This window comes from Megalops cyprinoides, chromosome 18, assembly GCF_013368585.1.
Source record: "Megalops cyprinoides isolate fMegCyp1 chromosome 18, fMegCyp1.pri, whole genome shotgun sequence".
In the NCBI taxonomy this organism is placed as follows: Eukaryota; Metazoa; Chordata; class Actinopteri; order Elopiformes; family Megalopidae; genus Megalops; species Megalops cyprinoides.
Window position 1 is genome coordinate 30831464 of NC_050600.1, and position 15904 is coordinate 30847367.

Here is a 15904-nt window from a genome sequence, read left to right on the forward strand (position 1 = left end):
CCAGTGTCTTTGTAAACAAAGAGGGAGAGGGGGGCAGGTGAGGCTACCTCCTTTGTCCCACAGTGTTGATGATTGAAAGTTGGATTTGAGGGAAGATTGTATCTCCAAAAGTGTCTGGTGATCATACTGTATCAATGCCAAAGCAACAGCTGCATATACGTACAAAAACAACATAATGCAACAAAATAAAACACGAAAAACGACAGTTTGTGCAGAGCTACCAGTGCACCCATGTTACCTCAGCGCAACCAGAACCAGACTTTAAGTTGCAATAAGAAAGGCTCCAACAGACTAGCCAAGAGACACCACAGTCCCCAATCACCAGTCCAGAGACCCCACGGACCCCTATGAGCCAATCAAGAAGCACCAAAGTCTACAATGGGCCAATACAGAGACCCAGAGACACCACACACCTTACTGGTTCCAGCGTGTTACAATGCAAATTCATCCTATTCATCCAGGACGGTGTACAAACAAGAACTTAAATTTCTTGCTTTTTAAGACACCAGATGATCTTCTGTGAAATGTTATCTGTTATTTACTGTATAATTGTGATTTTCTGGGAAAATCTACCCAGAGATAGAAATAAGGTTTGAGTATTAGGGGGAAAGGAGGAATGTGAAACTCAGCCAGATGTACCGAGGGATGGTGCTGCGGGTGTCTCTGCCATTCTCCCAGGGGGAGGGATTAGGGGGATGACAGCAGCTCCCAAATTGGTCAGCACAGTCCACAGCAATACCCCTGAAGGGTCCGCGCCTCCCTCTTTACCCGCAGGAGCTGTAAATAAGCATTCTGCAAAGGCAACAAGATAGCAACAAACTGAGGCCAAAACCTCCCCACTCAGAGACAGAGTTGCAGTGGTGCTGATGTAACCAGTTTGACACCAGCTTCGGATTCAGTGCAGGCTGACGCCACTAAGCAGTGATCAAGCAGTCCACAGCAAGAAAGTGCCAGCTGTCATGGAAACATACCACTGCAGCAAATCTGACCATCGCAGGTTTTTATTGCTTGTTTCGACTCATGGTTCAGACAGTAAAAGTGTTCATTTCAAGCACAGACTGAGCCCTATGGCCCTGGGTCCTATGGGCCCCTGTCATTTGCTGGAGATGGCCGATGGTCTACCCTAGAATCTTTCTTCCGTCTGGGATAGGGGTGGACACTAGCCAGGGTTTCTTTGTCACTCCTGACATCATGGGACTTGTGTGGATGCTCATGACTTCCTCAGCTACTATCAGGAGGATCTGCCTGTCCTCCATAGGTGTTTGCCTCCAGGTGCATTGTGGAATTTATAGTGTGAAAAATGTCATGCTTGCATGCATATCAGAGTACCGCTAGCCACTCCCCACACTCCTACAAGGGTTCAGCAGTTTTCGGGGTGATGACCTTAAATGCACAATTGGTAAAGTTACATAAATAACAGAAAAAAATCTTGCCTTTTGTTGTCTCCATTTGAACGAGATAAGGGTGGAGAGATACAAACTAGCAGGAGTGGCAGAAAGAGCAGAGTGTTTTGAAACCAGTAACCAACACTGCCATTAAAGCAAACCTCCCATTTCTGAGGGTAGCAGGTTCATCCAACATGCATTGTACCCAGGAACCAGAGCCAGGCTGTGCTTGGAAGAAGGACCAGTACAGGTAGCTATAAAGCACCATGGATTTACCTGCATTTTCCTCTGAGGATGATAAAAACCGAGGTGATAAACACAGAGGATCCAGAAACTTGAAAAGGCATTCAGGACAGATACATTGTTCGTTATTTTTTCTACAGAGGCAGTTAGAGTCTATTTCCATCACACATCCACAGTAGGACTCTAATGCACACAGTACATGAAATGCACACTACAGCTAGGCTAACTCAGCAAAAGGGATATAGATGGTGACTTCAGACATAAGGTTGACTTTGCCTGTTCTTTTGCAGATAGGACCCCATTGGAGCCCCTTGATCATGGTACTTTACCTGAATCACTTCAGTGAACATGCAGCTGTTTACAGCAACCCTCTGGGAAACAACCCCTCTGCTGACCCAAAGTAGAATTGCCTTGTCAACTTGATCCACCTTGGTGAAACAGATACTCTTTCAAACTCCTGTTTACTGTTAACATCTTCACAGAGATGCTGCAAAAAGAGAGACCAGAACCCATGAAGGACTACAGCCAGAGAGGGACTACAAACGACAGGGGACTGGAATCAGAGAGGGATGTAAACCCACATGGGACTAGAGAGAAAGCTTCTCTCTCCAAGGACCATCCATCTACTCAGAAGGGAGAGATGAAGCCTTTGAGATCCATGAAAGATGCTGTATAAATGCATGCCATCTTTATTATCACTGCTATTACTATTATTTTTATTACTACTATTATTACAAATACTATTCCTATTACTTGGGTGAATTTTTCCAAATGAAAAGCAGCTGCCATCATAAATACAGAACTTCACCCATAGCAGGCGGTGTGTGCTGAGCCTTTTCAGAATGGGTGTTACTGACAGTGATGTGGTGATTAGTAGCACATTATGGGATGAGGATTCAACAGCAAAGTGAACACTGAATCACACAATGACACAAAATGTAAATGCCAACAAATTTTGCAGTGTGCAGTTTTGGGTTATTGCTTCTGCCCTTTTTTTGTTTTGCCTTTCTGACATGTTTTTCATCTGTGATAATCTACAACTTCATTTTATAAACATTGGAGAAACTCTTTACCTTTCTTAGCCTGCTACAGTGCCTTGCAAAAGTATTCACACCTCTAATTTTCCTATTTTGTTGCATTACAACCTGTAATTTAAATGGATTTTATGTAATGGACCTACACAAAACAGCCCAAATTGAAATGAAAAAAGAAAAACTTGTTTTAACAAATTCTAAAAAATAAAAAACTGAAAAGTGGTGCGTGCGTATGTATTCACCCCCTTATGAAGCTATGAAGCCCCTAAATACCTTCAGAAGTCACATAATTAGTTAAAGTCCACCTGTATGCAATCGAAGTGTCACATGATCTGTCACATGATCCATTATACACCTGTTCTGAAAGGCCCCAGAGTCTGCAACACCACTAAGCAAGGGGCACCACCAAGCAAGAGGCACCATGAAGACCAAGGAGGTCTCCAAACAGGTCAGGGACAAAGTTGTGGAGAAGTACAGATCACGGTTGGGTTATAAAAAAATATCCCAAACTTTGAACATCCCACAGAGCACCATTAAATCCATCATTACAAAATGGAAAGAATATGCCACCACAACAAACCTGCCAAGAGAGGGCTTCCCACCAAAACTCAAGGACCAGGCAAGGAGGGCATTAATCAGAGAGGCAACAAAGAGGCCAAAGACAACCCTGAAGGAGCTGGAAAGCTCCACAGCAGAGACTGGAGTATCTGTCTATAGGACCACTTTAAGCCGTACACTCCACAGAGCTGGGCTTTATGGAAGTGGCCAGAAAAAAGCCATTGCTTAAAGAAAAAAATATGAAAACACGTTTGGAGTTCGCCAAAAGGCATGTGGGAGACTCCCCAAACATATGGAAGAAGGTACTCTGGTCAGATGAGACTGAAATTGAACTTTTTGGCCATCAAGAAAAACGCTATGTCTGGCGCAAACCCAACACCTCTCATAACCCCGAGAACACCATCCCCACAGTGAAGCATGGTGGTAGCAGCATCATGCTGTGGGGATGTTTTTCATCTGCAGGGACTAGGAAACTGGTCAGAACTGAAGGATGGTGCTAAATACAGGGAAATTTTTGAGGAAAACCTGTTTCAAGCCTTCCAGAGATTTGAGACTGGGACGGAGGTTCACCTTCCAGCAGGACAATGACCCTAAGCACACTGCTAAAGCAACACTCTAGTGGTTTAAGGCAGGGGTGTCCAAACCTCTCCTGGAGGGCCACTGTCCTGCATTCAAATGATCAACTCGTTATGAACTCCTGAAGCTGCTGAATAACAAACTGATCATTTGAATCAGCTGTGTTGGAGCAGGGAGAGATCTAAAACATGCAGGACAAGTGGCACTCCAGGAGAGTTTTGGACACCTCTGGTTTAAGGGGAAACATTTAAATGTCTTGGAATGGCCTAGTCGAAGCCCAGACCTCAATCCAATTGAGAATCTGTGGTATGACTTAAAGATTGCTGTACACCAGCGGAACCCATCCAACCTGAAGGAGCTGGTGCAGTTTTACCTTGAAAAATGGGCAAAAATCCCAGTGGTTAGATGTGCCAAGCTTATAGAGACATACCCCAAGAGACTTACAGCTGTAATTGCTGCAAAAGGTGGCTCTACAAAGTATTGGCTTTGGGAGTTATGCACGCTCAAGTTTTCTGTTTTTTGTTTGTCTTATTTCTTGTTTGTTCCACAATAAAAAAAAAATATTTTGCATCTTCAAAGTGGTAGGCATGTTGTGTAAATCAAATGATACAAACCCCCAAAATATCCATTTTAATTCCATGTTGTAAGGCAACAAAATAGGAAGAATGCCAAGGGGGTGAATACTTTCGCAAGGCACTGTACCTTACCAAAATGCAAGTGAGAACCATCAGAGAATGTTCTGGTAATTTGTAAATTCCAAGTGTGACTAAAATGAGGGTGTGTAGGCTCATTTAAGTGGAATTACAACGGCTTCACTGAATGGGGTTGTATATACCGTTCACAATACATACAGTGGCATTAAAAAGTATTTGCACCCTTCCTGATTTCGTCTTTTACTGCATGTTTCTCTCACTGAATGGTTTCATAACATCAAATAAAATTTAATATTAGACAAGGGAAACCTGAGAAAACACAAAATATAGTTTTTAAAATAATATTTAAAATAATTTTAAAATCTACATTTTTGGAGAAACTCACAAAAGCTGAAATTCTAAATAATTTACACTTGATGTCATAGATCAGAGCCTGCATGTCCCAGAGGAAGTTGTGGCTATTCAGAAGGTTAATGTTTTGGCATAGAGCTAATTAGATCCACAAAAAATGGATCTTGACCACTCCAATATGGCGACCACACAGACGCACGTCAAATCACAAACGCGGTATCTACGGGCGGATATCTATATCTATGGGCGGAAACCACTGCTCACCAAGAAAACCATCAAAGCTTGTATCACATTTGCTAAAAAGCACCTGGATGATTCCCAAGAATTTGGGGATAATATTCCACAGTTCTAATGGCTAAAAAGAAGCAAGATTAAAGTTTTGGAGTGACCTAGTGAACGTCCTGACTTGAATCCAATAGAGATGATGTGGCTGGACCTGAAAAGAGAAGTTCATGCCCGAAAACCTACCAATCTGTCAGAGTTAAAGCTAAAAGTTAAATACTGCATTTTCTGTTTTCTCAGGTTCCCTTTGTACAATAATAGGCCTACATTTTGTTTGAAAATCTGAAACCATTCAGTGCTCCACATAGGCAACAATAGAGAATATCAAGAAGGGGGCAAATTAGTGCTCGGCGGTATGAATTTTTCATATACCGCCATACCATAGCATAGATCAACAGCTGTAATGCTTCAATAGCAGCATATTGTTTGCCGCTAGAAGCGCTACGGGGTGCTGTGCAGAGTGTATTGAGAGGGGACCCGTATTAACTGTGCGTACCCTTCTTACTAACTGTTATAACTTTAGAATTAAAGAATTTAAGTACATTTGGCTAGTACATCTAGCTAGCTTGCTTGCCTTAATAACGGCACACAGCTAACATTGAAAACTTGTCTCGTTTTATTTAGCGTTAATTAAAAAAACAGCGGTGACAATGCAATATTTTGCTTAGGTCAGATGAGCGCGTTGTTGGTAATCTTACGAACTAAGCTCTGTTTGAACTAATCGTGACGTGACTTTATCAGTGTCAAAGGATTACATACGAACGAACGAACGTGTCATTGAAAACTGTTGTGCAACATGCCTTAACAGTGAAAGCATTCATGAAATGTGTGTTTATGTTCTTGCAAAAGTTACAACGTGAGATTGTTTAATTAACAAGGCATTTATCGATTTAAATTACGTTAAATGCTCATGACATATCACAGCTTTTGTGAGATCTGTGTTCTAAACGTTATTGTTCATAACACTCAACCTAACCTAAAACTTTATTCTCAGTAATTTAAATCGATTTAACTAAATTTACCTCCGTTTTGTAATTTGAATTTTGTAACACAAGAAAGCTATAATGTGATACATTTAAGAGAAAGCTTTGGGATTACTTGACACTTATTTATTCAAATTGCCATCCTTGTTAATTAAACAATCTCACGCTGTTGCGTTCGCAATAGCACAAACTTTTCAGACAATCTGTGGTGTTTCACGAGCATAATCATTCATTCTACTTACCCGATTGGTGTCGATTATTCTGTGAATTATTTGTTTTATTGTTAATCAAGGAGGATAACGGGGAACAGGCTGAAAGTAATGATAGATTTAAAGGTAGTGTTTCCACTTCCCTTGTTTCCAGCTCACCAGTCGCCACTGTGTTACGTTTACAAAATTACACCGCCAAACGGCATACTGGGTACTGCTCGCTAGCTAGCCAGGTAACAGAACAACAGCTAGGAGAGGCTCCATCGCTACGGTAGATTAAAAAACAGAAACTGAGATGGCGGATGAAAAAAGTGAGACCGGAGATGCACCAGAAGAACTTGTGCCCAAGAGAAGAGCTGTGTCTGCAGTTATAGTTTATAGAACTATCTTAAAATATTTTGTTTTGAAAAGGAAGAAATGTTAAAGTTGTTGGCATATCTGTTTTTTAAGTTCTGTTTTTACTACGTTGTAGTTTTCACAATAAAAATTGTTTACATTCTGCAACTGTTTTATGCATACTGATTCCTATATTGTGTCATTTTGTGGGGCCAAGCAAACCCTATAGTAATCAAAGCCTTCATTATATGCCTGATGAAATTAAAATGTTTTTATATTCTACTCCTGACAGTAGAATAAGCCACAAACCTATATAAAGGCCCAGTCATGCAAAAAAAAAAAAATATATATATATATATATATATAATAATAATAACAATAATACAGTGATATATGCTGAAACCATCAGAATCTTACAAAATACTGTGATACAAATTTTTAGTCATACCGCCCAGCACTAGGGCAAATACTTTTTCACGCCACTGTAGATTACCTTAAACTACCATGCTTTTAAGCATGATATTCTGGTGTTAATGATAATATGACAATAATACATCAAACAGACTTATCATGTTTATTGTATTGTTTTAATTAAAATTGTATATTTTCAGCACATCTTATTGGGCATTTGTGTGTTCATTGGGGTTCTGGAGATTATGTGCTTTCAGTTTTGCTAGCCACTTTATGTTACATCCCATGAACATACATGTGCAACAGCTGAACCACCATGTGTAGTTCAGTAATTCTCAGAAAGTACAGATAGTAATTCAAGAAAATAATTTCTGGGGCTAACTGCATCAATGGCAGAAAGGCTGAGATACATCGTGCTTATGCATGTTAGTGTTCACTAGTTTCCATATTCAGAGACCGCTCTGGAATGGTCTCTCTTACTGCTACCGCCACTGCGTTGACCCTTTTAAACGTAAATAAATATCATATGACCCTCTATATTAAAACTCTTCCCACAGGTGTACTGTGTTTTCAAGATAAAACAGCTGGCTCAGCCAAGTGTGCAAGTAATTACTGCAATTACTGAACACCTACCCCCCAGCCCCCTAGGACATATTTGTTGTCCAACCAACACAAGCAGGTACTTGCATCTGTGCCATTACCTGCACATCTTTGCATGCCAAAGGAGAAAGCCAATTTGCAACTAGCATTTCCTTGTTTGTGTCAAGGGATGGCAGTGTAGCATAGTGGTTAAGGAGCAGGACTTGTAACCGAAAGGTTGCTGATTTGATTCCTCACTGGGGCACTACTGCTGTACCCTTGGGCAAGGTCCTGAATCCACAATTGCCTCAGTAAATACCCAGCTGTATAAATGGATAACATTTTAACAAACTGTGTTGTAATGTATATGTAAATATGCTCTGGATAAGAGCATCTGCTAAATGCCAATAATGTAATGCAAAAACTGAAAAGTTTTGAGTTGATTTGCTGGATGCCCTTTGTGCTTGGCTTCCACTTGACATCTACTGGATGTCAACAATGAACAAATGTACTCTTGTACTCTTGTACATCACTCTGGATAAGAGCATTTTCTATGTGACAAAACGTAAATGTCTGCAAGTGTTTCTCAGTTGAATAAATGACATGTAACAGCAGGTATAAACTGCAGCATATCCATGTTCTCCTTCCTTGCTCTGTCATCTGTTATTGTTTAGTATATCAATCAGAATGATTGTTCCCCATGAGCCATTTTGTACACATGCTGTGAAAAGAGCAGGAGACAATGCAAAGGCAGGATTTTCCAGGGGCGTTCTCCCAAATAAGATGATCCGTGTAGAAATTCACACCAGACCTTTACAGGGTTTATTCAAGATACTCAGATTACCATGCATACAGGAATATCAGTGGTGGTCATATTTCACGGTGCATGTAAACAGTGGATCTACCTGAAATTGGCACTCCGTTGCTAAATCTTATAAATGCCTCCCTTACGCTCAGACATGTACCTCAGTCCTTCAAGCTAGCAGTAATCAAGCCCATTTTGAAGAAGCCCACTCTAGACCTGAATGACCTGTCGAACTACAGGCCCATCTCAAATATCCCATTCCTTTCAAAAATCTTAGAAAAAGTTGTAACAAAGCAACTTTGCTCCTTCTTACAGTCCAATAATATTCTGGAAGTCTTTCAGTCTGGATTTAGACAGCATCACAGCACGGAAACTGCTCTCCTAAAAGTAATCGATGACCTACTTCTCTCCTCTGACAATGGCTGTATCTCCCTACTTGTGCTCCTAGACCTAAGTGCAGCCTTCGATACTATTGATCATCTTATTCTATAAGACCGAGAACCTTATTGGCATAAGTGGAATGGCTCTATCATAGTTCAGGTCTTATCTTTCAGAGCGACATCACTTTGTCTTCATCAACAATAAGTCCTCAAAACTCTCCAGAGTAAGACATGGACTACCACAAGGATCCGTGCTTGGACCTTTGCTCTTTTCGTTATACATGGTCCCTCTTGGAAATATCATTCGTAAACATGGCATTAATTTCCACTGCTATGCAGATGATACCCAATTATACATATCGGCCAAACCTGATGTCTCCCTGGAAATATCAAACATGGAAGCCTGCCTCAAAGACATAAAGACATGGATGGCCCATAATTTCCTCCTCCTAAATTCGGACAAAACAGAAATATTGGTTATCGGCCCAAAGTCTGTCAGGAGCAAACTCACCAATATTACATTAAATCTTGATGGGGTCTCACTGGTCTCAAGTGCAACCATCAAAATCAGGAAAATTGTATCAATACACGACGCTGAAAAGCTAATCCACGCTTTTGTTACATCTAGATTGGACTACTGTAATGCCCTCTTGTCAGGATGTGCATATGCCTCCCTAAAGCCCCTTCAGCTCGTTCAAAATGCAGCTGCTCATATTCTAACCAGAACAAAGCGCTTTGAGCACATCACCCCAGTATTAGCCTCTATCCATTGGCTACCTATCAAATACCGCATTGATTTCAAAATACTTCTCCTTACATTTAAAGCTTTAAATGGGCCTGCCCCTCCCTATCTTAAGGACCTTCTCCGCCCATAAACTTCAAAATGATCTCTACGTTCCCAAAGTGCGGGACTTCTCATTGTTCCAAGAGTGGGTAAAAGTACTATAGGCGGTAGAGCCTTTTCGTACCGAGCCCCTCTTTTGTGGAACAATCTACCCACTGAGGTTCGGGGAGCAGACTCTCTCTCCGCCTTTAAGTCTAGGCTAAAAACGTACCTTTATTTCAAATCCTTTAGTTGAGGGACACGGCACAGTGCTGACATTGATCATAGAGTCTCTGGTGGACTAAGTGGTCATTGCTGTCACTATATCACGGCCTGGGTACTCTGTTCAGCTGATCCGGCTGTGGTCTGGTGTTGACTGCCTTAGGGTCACCCACATAATTGTGCTGGCCCCTTGCCTCTCGTCCCCTAGGTATGCTGCCATAGTCCTTATCTGCCCGGGACTTTTCCCTATTACGCACATGCATCCCTCTTCCCCCCTCTGTTCCCCCTTTGCCTTTATGCCTTTTGTTTCCATTCCCACACTTAACTTCCACTAATCACTGTTCTCTGTTTGTTTCCTACCCCTGCTCTGGGCTCCTGCCTGGAGCTGTAGCTCAAGCGTCACACCCCGACTTCCAGTCCTGCTACCTCACTGCCCTACCCGTCAAGCCAACTGCATGCTAAGAACCAGACATTATAGGATAGATTTTATAATTACTATGTCGTTAATTACTGCTGTCTATTTAACTCAAATGTCTTAAAGTATTTTGTATAACTTTAAGCCTCTCTCTAATTCTATCTGCCCAGTGCCGGCCAGAAGCAGGTGGGCTCCCCCTCTGAGCTGGGTTCTGCTCAAGGTTTCTTCCTGTTAATTGCCACCGTTGCCTTAGGCTTGCTCTCAGGGGGTCTCAGGCCTGGGATCAATGTAAAGCTGCTTTGTGACAACTTGTGTTGTAAAAAGCGCTATACAAATAAAATTGAATTGAACTGAATTGAATTGAATTGGATTGAATTGGATTTGGAATGTGACCGTAACCAGGGTGAGCACTGTTATCAGAATTTCTGTGTGCATGTAAGGTAGCCAGCATCATTCTGAATATAGCCTGACACCCTATGAAGGCTACCACGGGAATGACTTTCAGTCTGCCTTCGTACGCACAACCTAATTGCACTGGCTGAATGCATGACATGATCTTAGAAGGGGAGGCTGAAGGGTCATTTGGATGTTGCATGTCAGTGGACTGAGTCGACCCAACTGGGCAGAGTTCCTGTTGAGGCTGAGGGACGGCATTCACCCGGCCTTACCAGACACCGCTGGGGTGTTGTTTACTGCATGTACTGCCACTTGCACGCACTGCTGCTCTGATTGCCACTCCCAGACACCCTGCGTGTTCAGAAGCTAATCTGCCATCAAATTTCTTCACGGCCTCATCCTTTCCAGGAGCCAGAGGACAGGGTGGTAGCCTCAGCCCCTTAACGTGCCACTTCAAAAAGTGCTGTGCCGTGCTCCCCCATTCATTATTCACAGCTGTGCCTAGAGAGCTCATTTAGAGACACGTCAGAAGGAGCTGCCAGCTCAGGCCTTAAAGGGGAACTCATCTGAAAATGGGGCTCTTGCCCCTCCTTCTTTCACCCCTCTGACAATCCTCAGTGTGTCCAGGAGTGAAGCCTGTGTGGTACCAGAATGGATCCACTGATGCCAATGTTTTCAGGATGGGCTGAGAGCAGCTTGTCGGGAGTCCATCTACATCACATACAGATCTGTGAATCTGACACTCTGTCCCTGGGTGACATAGCCAGGTTAATGAGATGCTTTGGTTATAGAACACCTGCTATCATACCTTATCTAGAAGGCACAAAAAGAGGCAGGGAGAATACCTCTGACTATTTTATAGGTAGAGAACAACATGGGAATCTCTGTTCAGAGGCCTTCCTCTCTGCATCAGTCTGCCCGGGGCGAGACCTCGTACCTGCTGAGGCCACCTGCAATTGCATGTGACAAAGTGCACTGTAGCAAAAGAGGAGGGAGGACAGTATGGAGACAAATCAGGACAAGGTCCCAATTATCACCACACCCACTTCCACCCCAGTGTACCACTCTAAACACAGCAGAAACCCTGCCATGTCCCTCTCTTCCCTGACAGAGATGAGTAGCACATTAAGTCTCCCGTTCAAACTCAGAGTAGGGCTCTAATCCCGTTTGAAGGCCCTGGACGGCTCCTTCACTGTGGTACTCCTGAATCACTGGTGAGACCTTAAAAGCACAGTCTACGAATTATTACCATTTACCTAATGTTTAAATGAGCCCAGAAATCGAATTGTTAGACACCTTACATTTACACCATCATTACAGGAGTATAATAATAATTAGAACTGTAATAATGCTCTTAACAACAAGGATAGACATGCTGACATAGCTCCTGCTTAGGTTCCAACTTGACCTGGTTATATTTGTGAAATCATAGCTTAGATTCCTCAAAACCCCTCTGGGTGTAATAAAATGACACAATGTACTGCATCGTCTTAGCGGAACTCATCTCAAAGAGCGACAATTGCACTCCAGATTCAAACAGTAGAAGTACACCCCAACATCTGTGCTTGAGTCGGTCATGTTTTCATGCACATTGTCGCCACATACATATACGACGAAAGTGTGCCCCCGGACAGAGGACACAATCGCAGTGTCTTTCCTTGTTTCTCCTTGTCTCGTGCAAAAAGTTTGTAATAACGGCGTCATACTTTTAAGGAGGTAAAAAAACGCCCTGAATGTAGTCGATCACATTTTAATCGGCAATTTGTGCTACCGAAGGCATTCGGCCTAATTTACTCTCGTTGTCATAGGAGCTCTTTTAAAGAGACATTTCTGAAACAAAGACTGGTATGACAAGGAGCTGGACAAATCATTTCTCCCAAACATTCATGGCGTGTAAAACACGCGCCCTGTAACGTAAACGACAATTATGTTTCATAGATTAATGGCTAACACTACATAGTGCAATCTTCCCTGTCGACATGCCAATTCCAAAACACGTTTGCCTAAGAAGGAGCCACCGCTTGACTGAGTATTGCCATCACAATTTGTTTAGCTATGTCGCAAGACACGCCGCACAACCATTTCCATAGATTACAGAACAAAAGATGGCCACATTCCATACATGCGACAAGACTTGATTTTGTTCTGACAATGAATCACCCGTATTCAACATCATAACGTTTTAAACAGCTGTCCCCATTTTACTGAAAGAAAAATCAGTATAGACGATGTCTGCAAAAAAATAATATCACGCACATAGCGCTGCTGGCTCCCTTTGTTTGCGGACTTCAAGTGGCGAGTAAAACGGGTTTTAATTGAATTTCCAGTTGCAGAAATATTAGCGAGCAACATTTGACCACAAGAGTTTTTAGGCTACACGATTCATCAACGGTGAGCGTATTTCTGATCATTGTCACTGTTATAACCATCATCGGGCAGCGAATGTATGAGAGAGCAATCAGAATTAGATGCATTTGTCTTTACTCCGTGGCTGCGCCAAGGTAGCTAGCTAACGTTACAGTTCGAGGATGGGTTTCGAATGCAATCGCTGCACCAGGTGACTACCGCTGGCTCGATAGCTACTTTGACACAGAACGGCCTGTATCGGCACTCACGGAGTAACCAATACTGCCTTTCGCATCCCATACCTGATCATTCCAGGGGTAAATGGAGCCTACAAAATAAACACAATACAGTCACGCACGTTTAAAACACACACACACACACACACACACTAAACCGGTTATGTCGCATCATTACCAACCGCGTCAGCGAATGCTTCCACAGCAACACCAAAGAAGTAAAAAAAAACGGACGCCAAACTTACCTTCGGCTTGTACAGCCACTTTCTAAACCTGTTCATCATTAGCGTAGGCTACCCCACAGCTCCTCCCTCCGTTTCTTATCCTGGTAATACAAATTCAAAATTCACTTCCTCGATTTGAAGATAAAATACAATTCCGCGAGACTTGGATCCGAGTCACGCAATATGGAAAGAATCCCAGTAATGTTGATCATGGATCGAAGCCGTCTAGGCTTCTGTATTCATGACTACTGCGGCTGCACGCTGTCTGCCGCTTGTCCCCCTCACCGCTGGACCTATGACGAGCGACTCGATTACAGCTGTTCTATTCCTGTAAAACCATCACGGACCCGCCCCTTTTTCTATCCCCGTACCTGCGCACTGGGAAGGCCGGGGAGAGAGGAAGCCGCTGCCATGAGAAAAGATTGGCAGTTACGTTGGCCAATAACAAAATCGGAAGCGAGCTCCCTCAAGAACACGAAGAGTTCTGGGTGCTTTCTGCCCTCGACAACAGATCTAAGATCAGCTAGGCCACCGCTAGTCATGACCACACCCCTTTACCGTAAAATGTTTGTTCTGATCCAGGATCAGCTGGTAATGGCAGCAAGTGCAAATCATCAAAAATTGAATGTGAGGAGCTTGTACTGTCCTTCACTGATCCTGTGTCATTTTAAATGGATTTCACCTAATAGGATGAGCTAGATATTAGGGATTAGTAAATTGACCCTGAATCGGTTGATGGGGCAAAGATTACAAGGAGCGACGGACTTGTATGTAATGCAAAGGCCGCGACATTTTTTCAGTCAAATTAAATGATTTGCTATTGAACCTACACTGTCTTTCGCGAAGATCTTCGCTGTATGTAAATTAAAATGATCGCATCTTGAGTCAAAGCCACACGGAGATTGGAGGATGTAAGGCTGCTCGAATTAACTTTGGATTGAATCGTGTAGGCTGTTCAGAACAAAACCGTGTGCCATATAACCGGAATATTGTGAACGACAGATTAAGGTATTTTCTTCATGGTGTTCATGTCTGTGCTCTCTTAACTCACAGAGTTAAATTAGTCCGGATTGACGCAAAGACATAGGCTACCATGTTCCTACATGTCAGATGTTGGCTATATACGGTCTGATGTGTTGACATTTGTGAATTTCACAAATTTAAATTACATCTAATTTTAAGAGACAAATGTCGATTTTATTGTAATTTCATATTTACACGCTTGCAGTGTTGATATACAGGAACTGACTGATGCTGTGTAACCGGTTTCAGTAACTAAATCTAAAGACGTAGGCCTAACAACAAGGCCGACGGCATAGAAACGCCAACAGGCGAGCTTCGTGCCTCTCACCTACAATAACATATATTATCATAGTTTATGAGTTGCGTAATCAGCTGGAACATTTAGAATACCGAAAAAGGACATAACACAAATGGCAGGCAAAGTTCATTGGAGGCGAGAGGGTCAAAATAAGAGAGAAATTCGTTCTCCGCTCAGGTGTGCCGACCTGTCGAACTGTTGCTCAGTAACTGAACCAAAGATTTGCCGAGTTTGACCTTAGTAGGAGCACAGACTGTAAGCGTTTTCACAGAGCAGAGCCGTGCATAGAGTTTGGACAACTCGAGTGTCAACTGTTCTGCGTTATGATTGGTTCATGGGCTGTCACGTGACTCGTGGGTGCCATGTTGTAACCCAAGTGTCATCCCAGTGCCCATTGACGATAACAGGGATGCAATAAATATTTTTTTAACATTTACTTTATATTTCACATCACCAGTTCTTTTTTTTTTTTTTTTTTACAGATGAAGCAGTTATGTAGCCGATTATCTGTGCCATTCTGTTGTGGTTCATTCCATTTTTCATCTATTTTTATAGGCTATCTATTTTTAACCCTTTCGCGCGTAGCCTACGGTCACACTGGTGTGATTAGCCGTTTAGCGCATATGCTAAAACTGGTGCGATTAGAACACTAGATTGGAGAAATTCTAGCTACTTTTAGCTTTGAGGAAACAGTGATTTAACTCTAAAAATATAGCAAATGCTAACTGAAATTTTTGAGAAACTTAATAACGCAAATGAAAACATAACGAACCATATAAGGTAACATGCGCGCTACATACCATAACAAATAAGTTACATACGAAAAGGTTAAAACGAAATTTGCCGTTCAGCACATCTGCGTTTGCCACGCCTTTCAGTAATTCAGACAGGTAAATATCCGCGCTGGAATTACGGAAGGAAGTTGCGGTCAAAGTTGATAATATGGTTAATTTGCGTTTCCAGATTAATCGCGAACGTTAACAGTCCTAATAATAATAATGTTTCTTTCGTGATTTTTGAGTGACTTTAATCCCTTACAGTGAACTTCTACGAACACCACTGTTAGCGTGGTTAGCAATATTACGTGAGGGAACGGAAGAAGAGACTGCTTCTACGACTAACTACCAATAGTTGTT

The 15904-nt window shown here is 42.3% G+C and overlaps 1 protein-coding gene across 2 annotated transcripts in view; it reads right to left on the reverse strand.

Annotated features, from left to right (window-relative positions):
* zfyve28 (zinc finger, FYVE domain containing 28) overlaps positions 1 to 13784 on the reverse strand; it is a 128154-nt gene extending 114370 nt beyond the window's left edge. For both annotated transcript variants that reach the window (XR_005005641.1, XM_036550812.1), the window contains exon 1: positions 13469 to 13784. Coding sequence is in view for 1 of the 2 variants with exons in the window: in XM_036550812.1 (XP_036406705.1) it covers positions 13469 to 13507 (39 nt within the window). In the remaining variant the exon portion in view is untranslated. The remainder of the gene's footprint in view (positions 1 to 13468) is intronic.
* Between the last annotated feature and the right edge of the window lie 2120 nt (positions 13785 to 15904).